General features: G+C 37.6%; 1 protein-coding gene across 20 annotated transcripts in view; it reads left to right on the top strand.

Moving 5' to 3' along the window:
• CASK (calcium/calmodulin dependent serine protein kinase) overlaps window positions 1–14,243 on the top strand; it is a 192,339-nt gene extending 178,096 nt beyond the window's left edge. For 8 of the 20 annotated variants that reach the window (XM_071751375.1, XM_071751316.1, XM_071751278.1 and 5 more), the window contains 6 exons: window positions 444–524; window positions 616–696; window positions 4,641–4,843; window positions 7,073–7,156; window positions 9,415–9,441; window positions 12,813–13,273. In XM_071751375.1, coding sequence (XP_071607476.1) covers window positions 444–524; window positions 616–696; window positions 4,641–4,843; window positions 7,073–7,156; window positions 9,415–9,441; window positions 12,813–12,989 — 653 coding nt within the window. In that variant the 3' untranslated portion in view covers window positions 12,990–13,273. Of the gene's footprint in view, window positions 1–443; window positions 525–615; window positions 697–4,640; window positions 4,844–7,072; window positions 7,157–9,414; window positions 9,442–12,812 lie in introns of all 20 variants that reach the window. The other 12 variants (XM_071751298.1, XM_071751261.1, XM_071751230.1 and 9 more) reach the window with 6 other exon arrangements.
• Window positions 14,244–16,973: the final 2,730 nt, after the last annotated feature.

The raw sequence follows: 16,973 nt of genomic DNA, 5'->3' as shown, positions 1-16,973 counted from the left end.
TAACACTCTTCCCTATGCATTTCTTATAGATTTTGTTAAAACATTATTATGAAAGTATCCCTATCTTTAGTGTAAATAGATGTTCTCATACTGTATTCATGTTGGTCACTGTCTACAAATTTTTCTTTAGTATTGCTATTTCTTAGGAATGCAAACATGAATGGCATGCCATTTTAGCTAATTTTTCTGGTCTGCTGAATACTGCATGAAGGGACATGCAAACTTCCTTGAGCATTTCAGTAGCTTTGTTATTGCTTTTTAACAATTTCTTTAATGAACACTTTTGTTAAAATTGCACAGTGAAATGGTTTTGTTTTTCCGTAACGCGTTACTTTGTTTCATTAATCTAAAACTTGCTAAGTTTATGATTCATAGCACAATTAATTATCACCCTTACTATACCTTTTTTTCTTATCCCTGTGGGGGTTTCTTTTGTGTTTTAGTGTTTGATCAATTAGATCTCGTCACATATGAAGAAGTAGTAAAACTGCCAGCATTCAAACGGAAAACACTAGTCTTACTAGGTAATTTTGAGTTATTATTCTGACCATAACAGCAGAGTCTTGAATGCCTTCTAGTGGAAAATTTGTAATTCTTTTTTGTGTTGTGGATTAGGTGCACACGGTGTCGGTAGAAGACACATAAAAAACACACTCATCACAAAACACCCAGACAGATTCGCTTACCCCATTCCTCGTAAGTAGCAATGTTCAGTGTACTGTAAAATTGTTTGTATCGTCCTTGACAACAAACCCCTCCTACTGCCTTATGTGTTTGATTCTGCTGAGACAAATCCTATTATAAAGGTGGGAACTGTGATAGGGGTATATTCCTCTGGTTTTTTTTCAGAGGGGGAGGTAGTAAGTAGCATTACTTTTGCATCAAGTGTTTCTCAATAATCAAATAAACAAATAAATAATCAAATAAACAAAACTTCTTTCTAAGCATGCTTCTCTCTATCCCACAGGTTTATTATTTATTATTTTATTATTTATTATTTTAGAATGAAGGCTAAAACGTTTTTCATTTTTCTGTGATAATTTACTTTCACACTTCAGGTAAAATGGGAACAGCCTAGACATTTAAAACTGCGTATAATCCCCATGAGAAGAAAAATTAAACTGGATTTAGACAGAACCTTTAATGTATACCTTATCTGAATGCTTTAAGTTACTTATTCACAGTTTAACTGGTATTATACTAAAATAAGTTAAAGTTTCCAGAGATGACAAGGTGACAAGAAAAAAAAAAAAAAAGAAAGAAAAAACCAGAGAGAGAAAAAAAAAACGCACACAGTTAACTTCACTGCTTACAAGTGAGTTGTTACAAAGAGCACAGGAGTGTTTTCCCTTCATGAAATTCTCTGTTGAAATTTCATCAGCAGGAACTTCATATCTTACTACATGTTCATAAAGGGACATACACCCTTTTCCTCAAGCTAGGCAAACTGAAACATGAACATCCAGCTGCTAACTGGCCACTATTTCAGGCTGGCTTTATGGCTCAGAAGTGACATTGATGACCATTTTGCATTTAGTTTTCTTTATACCTTGTTAGTGCTTTACTTTAAAATGGCACATATTTTTCTACCTATAAGGATTTTTGTTGTTGCTAAAGAGTGTTATTTTTAAGAACTTATCTACAAACCTATAAGAAGGGGAAAGGGTTAGTTGGCTGCTGATTTAAATTCCCCAGTGTTGCTCACTAAGGAGTTAGACAGAAATTAGTGCCAGGAGAAGGAAAACAGAAGGGCAGGCCTTTTGAAAGCACGAGTCATTAGATCCCACCAGTGTGAAACTGCACTGGTTTGTACACTACTGTTTATATTGAAAGACTAAAATCCTGAATTAGACAAGGTGTGTGATGTTCTATCTATGTTATTCAATACAGTCAAGATTACAGGGGGGGAACAGTGTAGTTAACCCAGCAAATATGTTTTCCAAAGCAGAGTAATAAATGTTTTGCAGTATGCTTTTCACCCAGTCTCTCTCAAGTATTAACTGTATTGGTGTGGAGAGGTAGAAGCTGAACTAGTTATTTCACCTTCAAATTATTATTAAAATAGAGTCACCCCATCCTGTGATGACCATGCCTTAAGTCCCTGACAGTATGAGAAGACTAAAAAGACTAGGCTGCAAATCAGGATGAAATTCAGGTGCTTAAGCATCAATATGATACTTAGATCTCTGTTTTAGACATCACCTAACTTCCAGCCCCACTCCAGAAAAGCAGTAATCTTTCTTAATTTCTGCCATATATTTTATAATCCTATGTGGAAGTTTCAGATTTAAGGCGTTTAAAACAGCACTTTGTGCTGGTGTCTTTTTAAGGATTGCTTCCTTATGATAGTGATTTCAATAGATCATATACAATACATCACATAAACTTTTAAGTGTTATGGGAATTTGGAATTTGCCCTGTTTTTCAGCTGACTCTAGGTAATTGACTTTATTCTCTCCAGCTCTCAGGGGTGGATGTTTCTGCATTCTCTGTGTTCTTCTACAAAACTGTGGTGGGAGTAGGTAGGTTTCTAAATAGATCTAAAGTTAGGTGTGGAGTTTTGGGGATGTTTTAAGCAGAAATTATCTACCTACTGAAAACCTAACCATAAAGGTCATGTCACACACCATGGTAGTTAATTAAAAGGATTAGTATGCCATACATCTCTTAACATTTAGGTCTGCAGAAACATTATAGTAAAAAAGTATGTTATTGCTACATAGCTTTCATCCCTTCAGATCACAAGTGATCAGGCCCTCACCCAATTTTAGACTTAGACTTTTACACTCAGAAGAAGAAAACCTCATAAGAATTTAGGTTAAATAAAAGGAAAATACAGATATTTTTTACAGAATATTATAATTTAGGTGATCTGAGACTATGTAAGATCAGTAGGCCTAGGGCAGCAGTGTGAGTATAATATATGTGGGTTATATAATCCATTGTTTTAATTCCTTAAAATAACTATGATATTTCTATAGAACTTTTCATCTTTTAAATATTGTAATTAATCCTCAAAACAGTGGTAAGCATAAATAAAAATAGAAAATTAGTTCAATTTTTTGATACCTTGTTTGAAATTATGGTAGGGTTGTTGGAAGATATGGGATTAGATTGGGAAGAGATGTGGTGTTTCAGATATGTCACCAACATAAATAGGATAGTGGAAAAATATGAGAGTAAATCAGTTAGTGAGGGAATATTAGAAAAAGAGAAGCAAGTGGATATTGGCAAACGTGTGGAGAAAAGAAGAGCAGATATTCTACAGAATAACAGAATGGCTGAGATCCTTACCTCTGGAGATCATCTGGTCCAACCATACAGCCCAAGCACAACCTCCTAGAATCAGTTTCCTGGGGCTATGTCCAGGTGGCTTTTGAAGATCTCCAATGACAGAGACTCCACAACCTCTCTGACCCACCTGTGTGTGTGGTCAATAACCTTCACAGTGAAAAAGTGTCTCCTTACATTGAGACAGAAAGTCCTGTGTTTCACAAAATCACAGAATCACAGAATTCTCATGGTTGGAAACCAAGTCCAACCATAATACACACACATGTGTGACTATTACTTCTTGCTTTGTCATTGAGCATCACTGGAAAGAGAGTTGCTCCATGTTCTTTCCACCTTCACTTTAGATATTTGCACAAAATTAAGAGATCACCCCTGAGCCTTGTCTTCTCCAGGCTGAACAGTCCCAGCTCTCTCAGCCTTTCCTCATAGGAAAGATGCTCTAGTCCCTTACTGCCCCTTCACTGGACTTTCTCCAGTATGTCCACATCTCTCTTGTACTGGGGAACATAGATCTGGGCACAGCACTCCAGGTGTGGCCTCACCAGTGCTGGGCAGGGGAGAAGGATCATCCCCCTCCATCTGTTGCCAATATTTCTTCTCATGCATCCCAGGATACCCATAGCCCTTCTTTGCCACAGGGGCACATCCCTGGATCGTGTTCAACAGTGTCTACCAGGAACCACACAGGGCCTTTCCTGAGCTGCTTTCCAATGGGTCAGCCCCCAGCATTTGTATGGGTTTGTTCCTCCCCAGGCAAAGAACGTGGCACTTCCACTTCCCAAATTTCATGAGGTTCCTGTAAACCTGTTTGTCCAGCCTGTCAGGGTCCTTCTGGATGGCCACGCAGCCCTCTGGTGTATCAGCCACCCCTCCCAGTTTTGTGTCATTGGCAGCCTTGCTGAGGGTGTACTCTGCCCCATCATCCAGATCATTCATGAAGGTGTTGAACAGAATTGCACTCAGTAGTTGGCCACGGGGGTAAAGCAGAGATGTTACTGGAATTGTTTAGAAACTATAAAAACTGTGGAATCTGTCCTTTGATTGCTGATGACAGCAAAGGTCTCATAGTCTTGACCGATAAAAGGTTATTTATGACCTTTTGTTCTTTCTTGTGTGTCGGGCAAAGCAGGAGATGAAGGGACATAGAAAATGTAAAAATCAACACCTATCTCCCAAGCCCCTGCTTTTCCCAGCCCTTGTCGTTCTGCTTGCCACAAGCTCTTGCTTTGTTGTTCTCTGTGTGATTTGACAGGTCATCCTTCAGTGAATAAGTATTGATAAACCAAACAAAAAGCCCTATATAATCCTAACAGTGCTTATGTACTAAAATGATTTTGTGTTTTCAGACACAACCCGACCTCCAAAGAAAGATGAAGAAAATGGGAAAAATTACTACTTTGTATCACATGACCAAATGATGCAGGATATATCAAACAATGAGTATTTGGAGTATGGCAGCCATGAGGATGCAATGTATGGGACAAAACTGGAAACAATAAGAAAGATCCATGAGCAGGGACTAATTGCAATACTTGATGTAGAACCTCAGGTAATTAATCAGAAGTATGTGAAAATGGTACTTGCCACAAATCCTTCAGCCTAATTTCATTGATACATATTTATTTTTAGTTATTTAACCAAATAAGATAAGTTATGCACATTGTAATGTGTAATAGAAGTCCCTGGAACATCAAGGTTTCAGTCTGTGAAGTAGAATTCTGGTAATCATCTGATTAGAAGAACTGACAGCAGAAACAAATTCATGGTTTGGCTTCGTATACAGCTACTGTAACTTGAAAATCTACCCTCTAACTTTTTACTGTATTAGCCTCATGTCCAGTGAAACATGTCAGAAGAGTGATTGTCAGGAGTAAAATTTCAATATTTTCAAAAATTCCTGTTGTATTAGATTGTTATCTTGTTCCTACCAGATTCTTGGTTCCATATCCTACTGAGAATGGCCAGAAACATTTGTGGTCAATCACCAGTACTCATCCTGTTTGCACAATGATCAGATGAGTGTTGTTACTTTATAAATTCTTTTCTGTGTTGCAATATTATACTTTTTTGGAAAAGGCCAGGAAGGAAAATCAGTTTCTTTGTAAACACTTAACAGTTGACTCATTTATTGTGTAAAATCCTAAGTGGAAAATTCTGATAAATTTCCTTTGAAATAGTCATGTAGTCTATGACTTTTAGTAGATGTGACTTAGTTCACAGGGGCAAGTTTATATGTTTTATTAAGTGGAACAACATGAGTATGAACAAATGTGATGTTTTTATTATTCTTGCAAATTGAAGGAGAGGGAGGAAAGATTAATTAAAATCTAGATTTGCTGCCTTCTTTCTTTTGTGAATGAATTCAAGAAGATAAAATTCTTAAAGAATTTCATAACAGAAATGAAATAATGAATTATTTAGGACAGTTTGCATAGTATGCTGGTGTGGTACTTTTCTGAAAAGTAAAATCCCACATATAACAATTCTCAGGGAGAGCAGCATTTATAGTTCCTTCAAATGGAGCAGCAGCAGTTTCAAGTAAACTTTCTCGATGAATCTTTTCAACTTGTATTATTCAGAAACATTACAGTTCTCAGAAGCCATTTAAATCTTTGTTAGAATATATTTATATTTGGTATCAGCTGCCTTTGCTAAGTATCCTTCAACATCTGTCTTGCAAGCCTCTTTCTTGATCAGCTTCCTCATACATTCATCTCAGCTCGTTAAGGTCAGCCTATTAATGAACTTGTTCCTGGTTATCTTACACCACTTGCCTGTTTTCCCTTGGGTACTCTTAGTTATGCAAGGTTTTTTTGACTTTCACGTATGTCATTTATCTCTTATATAGGGGAGGCTGGTACAGATTTTATATATAGGTGGGTTTCAAGCAGCAGAGATAAAAACTGCTGTAGCTTGGGAAAACGATAGATTATAGGAGTTTGTTTGTTGGTTTGGGAGTTTTTTAAGAAAAAACATTGGAGAAGACAGGAAGTGGAAAGACCAAAATAAGGCTGACCTTTAGTGGTCTTACTTTTATCCTGTCCATCCATTTAAGTTCAGCTGAGGTATGTTTACGTGCTGTCCTGCACTTCAGTCTAGCTTGGATCTGTACCAAAGTTTCACATATGACAGCTCTGTGTGTCAATAAATTATTACTGAGTCAACTTTTTAAGGTCAACTTTTTAAAGCTCTTTTATTTTGCATAGAGCCATTCATTTGTTTCAGGAGATTGGTACTGCATTTACTCCATTAGTGCTATGCTCACATTTTAAAAAACTTCACTCTGCTTACTTTTTAAAAACTTGAAACCTTTCACATCACATTTTAATTTGTTTCAGAAAATAACAATGTGTTGGTAGGTAGAAAAAGTCAAAAGTTGTAGTCTAATAAATATTTATTCTTAAATATAGTTGCCTTTTTTTCCCTGTTTATGGCATGACTGAATTTTTTCACTTGGTGTTAATCATTCAGTTTAAAAATGCAAACAGAACTATGTGTTCTTTGAGACTGTCTGGAAAGAACCTCTCTGAAAATGGTGAAGCTTTCATTGTCTTGAAAACTCATTTAGCTAAGGATGATTATACTGTTTCACCACCAAAAATGTAAAACAATGCAGAAAGTTAAGTGTCTGTATTACTAAGATCTTGACTCCAGATCAGTTAAAAACATACACCAGCATTGGTAAATCATGATTTCATGTGCTTTGTTTGTGTGACTAACCTTATTTCACACTGATTGTTGGGGGATTCTTCTAAAGTACCTGATTTTTTCCACCTAGGCATTGAAGGTCCTGAGAACTGCAGAGTTTGCTCCTTTTGTTGTTTTTATTGCTGCACCTACGATTACCCCAGGAATTAATGAGGTATGGAATGTTGCAATCTGATGTAGTATCAGAGACAGAATTAAGATTGAGACTCAAATACACAGATAAGACTCTTCAGTTGTTTCCTTACATGCAAATGGAAAGACAGAATGACAGTTGTATGGCAGCATTATTGATTTAGATGTATTTATTGTTCATTAACCAATTTTTCTATTTCAAAATATGAACTTGAAGTTCATTTTGATATGAAGAATACGAAGAAACTAAATTGAAGAAACAGATGTCCATGACTATGCTGTCATCCTACCCTTATCTTTTAGCATTTTTTTGTACAGCAAATATATACAAAAGTAGGCTTACTAATTTCAAAGTCTGTTCTAACAATTGGAAGCTTTGACCAAAGGGATAGTTGTTGTGGAATTGTTGTGGAATTATATTAAGTCTTCATGGAAAGTCAACATCCTGAATTTCTACTTAGTTTTTATAAAGCATCTTCTCTGCAGATTGCTACTAATTTCAGAGATGATATCAAGCAATTCTGGATTTAGTTCACAACAGGGCAAACAGTATTTACAGAAATACTTTATCTGCTCAGTCTTCCTTTAAACCATGATATTAAGGTATTTAATCAATTGGCTTTGTCCATGAAACTCTTCCAAACCTCCTGGCTGTCTCCTTGGTCACACAAAATTAAGGTCAAAGGCCCTGTATCTACAGCCTGTTTCTACAGAAATGTAATTATAATATCCTAAGTATGAAACTATGACATCACATCAGAGGCTTACAGGGAGTGAGGAACAAGGCAAACATGAAAATGCAAGTGTTTTCATTTGTTACTAAAATAGCAAGTGGAGTGTGGAAAGTACTGACCTTGTGCTGCAATTCTGCAAGCAACTGAGGCATTCTCCTATTTAGCTATTGCTGAAGGGAGCAATTCTCTCTGCCTTCCTTCTGGGCCACATATTTACAGTCTTCACTGGCCATGGTACTTACCAGATCCTTCAATGAGCTACTCTAGCTCTAAATTGGATGGATTGTTTCTGTTTTCAAGCAGCTCACAAAGGCTCTGACAAGCACCAATGTGAAATAATACAGAATATATTTCAATATATTCGCAGAATATTTCACTGCACAAGCAGTGAAATAATATAGCCAGGGAGAGAGATGGAAGGAGAAGAAGAACCTTTAAACTTTCACAGCAGTAAGTTATGTCATTTCACAGTGTCTTATGGATGCTTACTCCAACCAGTATGTTACAGGTGTACAGATGAAGATCCCTCAGAACATCACAATTTGCAGTGTTAGTGAAGTAATTGTTTAGCTGCTGGTGTTGCTATGTGCTGTAAATCACTGCAATCATGAGATAATGCTAAGAAGTTGTATTCTACAATTAATTTGTCTTTGTGCAAGCAAATGGCATGGCACCACTTAAAAAGTAGTTGGAATTGTTCTTAGGATGTGTCAGGCAAGTATTGTGCCTACAGCAGTGCTCAGGCAGCCAGGTATTCTGTGGAATTACATCAGTGCCTGGGTTTCTTGCCTCCATACCTGTGTCTCAGCTCCTGATGGTCTTCCTAGGCTTCACTCAACCACCAGTAACACTAAACATTTAATCTTCTAGGTATAGGAAGTAATTCAGAGACATTTGGGGCAGTTCATAAGTGAGATAAAGTTTTTTCCATAATCCATTGGGAAAAGGACAGAAATGTAAATTTTATTGTAGTGGTGGGAATGTATTTGTTCATGTCAAAGAAATATTAGTAGAAGTTGTATGTTCTAAATGTTTGGATCCATGCTGTAAGACTGTCTATTTTAAGCCCCAGTGAATAAAGTCTCTGTGCACACAAGGTTCACTCAGGCACACAGATTGCTAAATTGGGCCACACTTCCCAAAGCATCCTAATTTATGTACCAATTAAACTTAAAGAAAGGGAGGGGAAGGAAATGGCAGTAGCAACAGATCTTGCCTGAATACAAGGTCCTATTTTCCAAGGTTTACTGGGCTGCATGAAGAGAGATAAGCAAATTGTGTCTGTGTGTTAGCAGCCTGCAAGGCAGTAATCAAGGGTGGAGAGTGTGTGCTTCATATTTTCCATTCATGCTTCCTTTTTGGAAGGTTCATTTGCATAGTGAGTACCCCTTTCTGTTTATCCTGTTATCCTGCTTCGTTTATTTTACTTACTCTTTTTGAGAACACTTCTGTAAATGACTGTCCTTTTCTCCCCCCTTATGTTTTCTTAAATTTCATCTTTTCTTTTCTTTTTTCATTTTCCTGCACTCGCACTAATTGTACATAGCTGCCAAAATGGTGCAGAAAGTTGCCTGTAAGTACCAGCTAAGGGCTGTCAAGGTAGTCTGGGTTATTTCAGTAGTTTTAGAATGTAGATATGCTTGTTCCCATTCAACATTACTTTTGCCACTAGAATAAAATTTTTATGTAATGATGACTTCCAATATCCACACTAAAATTATCTGCTAGTAAAAAGAAACTAGAGAGTAACATTTCTATTCTTACAGCTGAACATCTAAACTTTGTGGTAAAATCAGTGCAGAGGCCTGATCTTAAGCATATCTCTCTTGAGAGACTATAGCCCATCATAGACCACACAAAATATCTCAGTAATCAAGGACCACACAGCAAGAATATTCTGAATTTTAGCTATGCTTCGTCCCTTTCTGCAACCAAAGAATAAAGAGAAATTTTCTGAAGAAGTTTGCAGTCCACCAGCTGTTTAAATTGATGAGAATTTCTTTCTGTTAGAGCAAAATTGGCAAAGGTCTGACAGTGTTTACACACCATTTACAGCCTTAGAAGGGAATTTTAGTTGTCTGTGATTGGACTGTCACAAGCAGCAGCTATTCTCATACGTACCTTAAGGCCAAAAAAAAAAACCCCTGCTTTCAGAAACTGAAGATGTCACTGGTGGCCATAATGCACATGGGAGAGATTTCATGGATAAAAGCCAAGTTCTCCACCAGCTATGGTGGAGAAAGAGAGATTAGGAATGTGAACTGAATTCCAGTGATGGGAAAGCAACATCTCTTTCAATAATGGACACACAGCAGCTGGACCCACATAATGGACACATTTCATGAGAGCTAAGGGAAGAAGAAAAGACAGGAGAAGCCCTGCTCCCATATATGAAATTACTGAAGTTGTGGTCCTTAGTTTTCTGCATGCAGCTAGCTGAACATTTTCAGAAGTATCTTTTTTTACACCGTCGAGAGCACAATTGCTGGAGAATATTCTTCATTGAGAATAATCTGTGATGTTCACTATTCAAATTTTAACTAAGAAATTTTAGAGAAATTGAGAGGAACTTACTCCAGCAAAATTTTGAAGAAGTGTTAGCTTTAGAGCTGAATTTTGGCATTACAGGCAGAGGAAACAGCAAAGCCTTACATGGTTTTGAACATACAAATACATACTATTTATTGTATAGATACTAGAATCTATCACAAATACAGGTGAAATTTGGTTCTGCTGCAATGGCCTGTCTGAAATTTATTACTGCCCCTAAAAGTACATGAAAGAAGTAATGGTTTACATTTCCATCAGGCAAGGAGATTTAGATATTCCAAAACACAAGCCACTTTGATCCCAGTAAAGTTGGATCTAGGAGAAACTAAGTCAGAAAAATATTTAATTTGATATATGTATATTTTTAAGTCTTAGTTTTGTGACATCTGTGTGTGCATGGTAAATACTAGTAATCATTTTTCTCTACCTACCACTTGGTAGGGACATTAGATGAGATAGCTGTAAGTTTTTACATTTTTATGGTCAGTCACAGTAAGATAGATGCTTTAGTGAGAAAAGTTCATTCTCATTCTAGGTAAAGAAAACACTGAAGGGAAATCTGAATAGCAGTTAAATGCTATATATAATCCTAACAGTTTTAAGGCTTCATGGGGAGGGTTCAGGTACTTTTATCCTTGTGCCATGAGATTAAAACTTTTTTAAAGTTGCCATGTGATTTTCCTAAGATAGGTTTTTAATATAAAAATAATAGATAGCTTTAAAGCACTGAAAATATTCTGCTTTACAAGTATGGGGTTTTTTTTCCTTTGTAGGCTAATTTAAGCAGAAAAGTTTAAATGTTCTACTGATATAAGTTGGTGTCTCTTTTGGAATCTATGAGAAGCTGGCAGTTTACTTAACTAGGTTTTTGGCTTAAAAACACTGCCTGTATGAAATGTTCCACAAAAATATTTAATATTACTATTGATCTGTATTGTCCAGTTTGTTACTGGCATAAATTAAATTTGCATTTGCTGGCATTTTCTGTGGAAGCATCACTGGAGCATTTGTCTGATTTTGAATGAAATTTGTAGTGATTATCAAGTGAAGGCAACATCTGGCCCTCAGCAGAGAAGCAGAACTGTAACTTTGGTGCAGAACTTTCCCAGAAGTGTCTGGCTTCATAGCTCCGGGAAAGAAGAACTATCTCAGTGCAGGTTGTTCCCCTCAGAGGACCTGAAAGCAGCTGTTTCACAGCTGTTTGTCACTATAATTACAAATTCTTGGGAACTTTGAACAGAAAAAAAGGGAGAGGGAGAGTCTCTAATTAGCTGAATAAAATCCTATTCCCAGGATAATTTCTTGTGAAAACAGCTATAGGCACTGTGTCTGTACTTCCTGCAGCCTAGAACTCTGTTATAATAAAGTGTATCCCAGCTTATGGATCAAGTAGGGTGAGTGTATGGATACTGTAGAGCAGCAGGAGTCTGTCTATTCTGGTCATAAGTAATTTTCCCCCATGTCCACTCCAAACTTGCAGGACTTGATTATGTTCCTATGGCTATTCCAAGGTTCCTGAAAGCAGCAAATATGTGTTGGCTTGTTGGTTTGTTGGTTGTTTTGTTTTTTTTTTAGTTTTCAAGTAAATTTGCAGGAAGAAAATTCATACTCAGAGCCCTGTAGTTGCTCAGAGCCCTAGAAAGAAGCCTTTTGCAATCCCATTCCCTGAGAAAGGACCTCACCCACAAAGCCCATCGCTGAAGCGTTGCCGGCTGCAGAATCCTATGGCACACCCACAAAGCAGGATGCACTCGTTTTCTTAAGGACATTGACACAAAGCCATTTTGAGCACCAGGCCACTGTTGCTGGCCCATCTTGAGTGTGGTCTGTGTGGTTCATCTTCAGGATCTCACACCAAGAGGTGCTGGAAATGGCAAACTCTGAAATAGGAACCGGAGAGTAATGCGGAGTAAGAACTTCCTTATCAGTAGATGATCAGTGAGGATTGATGTTGAACAGAAAGTGTCCCAAAACCAGGAACAGCTGATACCTGACAATGCACCCTCCCCTGTTTCTCGTGTTCTTACCTGGACATAGGCCCAATAGCTTCTCTTTGTGCACTCTGTACATTTTATTCATGTCTGGTCACTGCCCCTGTCTGTGCTGCTTCTGTAAGCTTCCATCCTCTGCCTTGCTTGTTTAACACTAGAGCAGTGTTGTCTCCAGTAGTGTCAAGAACTGAGTGACGATTGAATGTCAGCTTCCAGAGAATGCCATTTCTCCCGTGTGATTTCCATAGATGTAGGTGGGGCATCTAAACCACCCAGGTCTCCCTCCCTACAGCTTATTAGCCCGTCTCCTTCTCTGTTAAGCAACGTTTAGAAAGATGTTGTGGAAGAGTCTGAAAGGATCCAACTTCTCTCTCTCCTCTTTTCTTTTCTGACTGCCGAACAGGATGAATCTCTTCAGCGCCTGCAGAAGGAATCTGAAATCTTACAGAGAACATATGCACACTACTTTGACCTAACAATTATCAACAATGAAATAGATGAAACTATCAGGCACCTGGAGGAAGCCATCGAGCTTGTGTGTACAGCCTCACAGTGGGTCCCGGTCTCCTGGGTCTACTAGACCAGTCACGAGAGAATTGAAAAAAAAAAAAAATCTGTCATTACTGGGAACCACCTCATACATGGAAAACCTCTTCGTTTTTGACCTTGTGTCAACAGGTCTTGGCCCCTAGAGACTACCTAGATGTAGTGTGACCTAAAATATAACTATTGTCATGTCCAAATAGATAGGAGGCAGGGGAAAAACATTAAACGCTAATTTAAAGAGACAGTATCTTTTTTTAATCATTTCTCCTAAACTTTAATAAAATTGTATCTTTAAATAAATGTATTATTCAGTCCTTTGGAATGTTATATTTTTGGAAATCATAGCTTTTTATTTCAAGGGCCCCTAAAAACTGCACAAAATAGATGCTGCTTTCTATAATCTATTTTAATAGTAATAATAATATGTTTCTGTTACTTTAACTTGGGGGAGGAACACTACATTCTTTTTAGAATCTGATTTGATGGATTGAAATACTTTGCTTTCCTTTATTTATTTGAAGTAATTAGTCTAGTGGTTACAAAACAAATTCATAAAATTTAAAGGCCTTTTTTCTCTTTTTTTTTTTTTTTTTTTCCTAGGGTAGCGTTTTTAAGTACTTTTGTGTAACATCCAGATAATGTGATACTGTCTCTTTGAAGAACTCTGTAAAACTTTTAGAAATTTGAAATTGGGTCTTGACTCTTAATGCATGTGGACAGTCGCAAGCGTTCATGCCGTTGGTGTATCTGTGTTGATAAAACCTGTAATCTACAGCAAAGTACATTCCGTTCATGGGAACACGTACCCAAGGGAATAAAGTAAAATATTATTCTGACTAAGTTGTAAACCTATGCACATCCCTTGCATTTTGGGCAACTTTATAAAAAAACAAAAAAAAAAAAACCACAACTGATTTTTATTAATAATAATCATGTAGTGAAATGTGTTTGTAATTTTGTCTCAATTTAATTTGTTGTAAGGTGGGAGGGGGCAATTACTGGTTTCACCATTTCAGATCTGTGTTGTCTGAGAGTATTAACGTTTTAATTAAGTTTAAGCAACGAAATGCTGATTTTTAATATGTATGTAATTGTTTAAAAATGCACACATTTTAAAAGAAAATACTGTGCAATGAAGAAACCAGTTTAGGCATTGCGATAAACTGACTATTCCAAAAGACTCATCTACAACAGCCCTGTAAATTCCTTTAAAAATGGTAACTGACTCTACAGTCTGACCAATTTTTTTATTTTAAATATACTTCCTTTTATGTGTTCAACAACTAAATGGTTTTGGGTCCTTCATTTCATCGCAAGGAGCTTCAAGAACAACACTGACTGGTGCAGTGAGAAAAGGTTTCTTCAACTCTTTTAAGGGCACAGCCTGTGGTCTGTTTCTGAGGCTCTGCTCCACAAGGTTAACTAATTTAGAATTAGAGCAGAGCCAAGTAAAAAAATTTAACCGTGTACCCACCTACTGTTTTGTTTCCCTTCCTTCTTAATGCTCTCACTGGCTCAGCTGGTTTGCGTTTTTTTCTGAAAATGGTCACTAGAAGCAAGCATTGCCACCTCTTTTTAGGTGTCAGAAATGCAGTGTTCCTTAAAAGGATTTACCTTCAAGGCTTCCTTGGCTGTGCTGTTGTGTAGCATGAAGTTGAAGTTTAGTGTTTATATTAAATTGATGCAGTGTTCTCAAAAGATTTATTCTCAAAGTTCTCAAGATCAGCTGTAACTCATCTATGGGCTGTCCCAGTTGTTTGGGACCACTGCACTTCTCATCAGCAAAGGTTTTCATGGTTGAACTTTTATGATAAGGGTGATAATCATGAAAGGCATAGGTTGCTAATCTTCTCCTGTCTACTCCTTCTTCAGGTTAGGTGCTCAAATCTCGGTTCTTGTAGAATGTTTAAGTCCAGCTGAGGATCCCATCCAGCTGGGTCAGCCGAGGTGCAGCATCCCCAGCACAGCTTGCAGCCTGCAGCACAGGAGGGGACTCAATCCCTCACTTGACCTCAGCTGTACCACTGAACAGCTGGAATCACCATTCTGTGACTGCACCCCAGATGAAACACTTTAACTGAGTACCTTGAGTTTATAGTTTGTGGAGCACTGGAAACTAACCAGCAAGAAACTCTGTGCACGCCTCGCAAAAGCAATCCCCTGGATAAGAGGGAACCTATGGAGTAACAGTAGCTGCTCATCTTTCTGGATTTAGCCCCTATAAAAGGGGATAGGTGTAAACTGTAAGGTGTTTAGTGAGTAAGAGGTAATTTTTCAAGCAGTCATGCTGTGTCATTTTAGTCCTGGATGAACCTGAGGAGGTGATCCTGTAGATCAGCTGTTGCAGTGGTAGCTTTACACACTAGCTGAGCCCATAGGAGTGGCTGGTTCATTCACACTCAAAACTACCTCTTTTCCCAGTAAAGCACAAAGATGGGAAGATCTACTGAAAATCAAGCAGTGGAGTGTTTCTGATGTTAGAAATACAAACATCTTCTCTGGTAAGCATTGGTATCTGACTTCAGTGACACATTCTTCATCTCAAAGACTTATGACATTACACAGGTAAAGTAATTTTAATAATTTGTGTATAGTCCACCGTAAACATTTTGACTACACAATTTTGACTCTGTTAATGTAAATTCCTTGGAGTTTCTACATATCCTGCCTGTTAGGAAAGGTTCTTCTGCCTTATGTAGATGACAATATGTACTGATTCAATGTAACTAATACCCTTTTCTTCTTTAAGTGGAGCTACCATTTAGTTGGTATTACACAGTAGAAAGACTAACTTGATGATATTTGTTTATTTTATTTTCACTGTAAAGCCTTTTTTCAAGAGACAAACACTGTAAAGCACACCAGTTAGCATACTGTCCTGCCTCCTCTTTCTGTTTCCCTTGTAGGAACCTTCAGTAGCAAAAAATTCACTTGGAACCCCCCCCTAGGCTCTAAGTGCAGCAGAACCATGTGACTCACTGAGCTGCTTGAGCATAGTCCCTGGAAGCACGGGGCAAACCCAGGACTCCTCAGTCTGCCCAATCCACACCCCCCCTGCCTCCTGCCCTGCCCAAACGATGCATCCAAAGCATCTCTGGTATTTGTGTGGTAGGCAGAGGGCAAAAGCCTGCCATAAACTCAGCTGGTAGCTTCACTTGCCTACAGAAAACTCATGCAGGTGCAGAGCTGATGTTATGATTCTTTTTTATATTTTTTTTTCTTTCAACCACCAACTGGAGAAGCATCCTCTTAGTACTGTAAATATCACTGCATAATTTAGAGCTCCTCTTGGACTTCTCTAAATTTACGCTGAATGTGACCTCAGAAGCAGCCCTGGGATTGAAAAGAAACCAATATTTGTTTGCCCCTTTTATACTTTATTTTTGTACAGGGGCTCATCAGTTTGTAAAGAAAACTTGATCTTGCCAGTATGCTGTCTCTCAGTCTGACTGATGCCTATGATTTCAAGGTGTTACGTTGGTCCAATAAATGTTCATTACCCTCTGCTTCCATTTACTTAATAAAATCACTCTAGGTTATTCAGTGTCTCAGAGTGGTAAGATTATTGCATGGAAATGCTAATCTAGTTTAGACAGTCCAGGCCACTGTCATGCAACCCACAGCATGCAACTAATCAAAATTTTTAATATCACCAAAACTGAATTTTTCCATGTTTTTGCATTGCTCAAGAAAGTTGCTGTGCCACTAGCCTCTAAGGGAAGGTGTTGCTACCTACTTCAGAAACTTTATTAGCAAGGTTACTCCGTTGATTTTGAGAGGACAACCCAGGAGAAGTTACACTGTGAGCAGCACTAAATGAGTGTATACTTCAAGAAGTGGATGTTACAACCATTAGGAAAATTTAATGCATGGGCTAACTTTGGTTTTTTTGTTCTGGTTTTATTATTTTCTCTAAGGAAAGTATTTCAGAGTGCTGTTATTTAAGCAAACGCTTGGAAATGCTCCTAAAGCTCACATTGTTATTTGCAAACCTATATTGAAATATTAGATGTAAACA

Source organism: Heliangelus exortis, chromosome 1 (genome assembly GCF_036169615.1).
Source record: "Heliangelus exortis chromosome 1, bHelExo1.hap1, whole genome shotgun sequence".
NCBI lineage: Eukaryota > Metazoa > Chordata > Aves > Apodiformes > Trochilidae > Heliangelus > Heliangelus exortis.
This window is presented reverse-complemented; position numbering and strand designations above follow the sequence as displayed.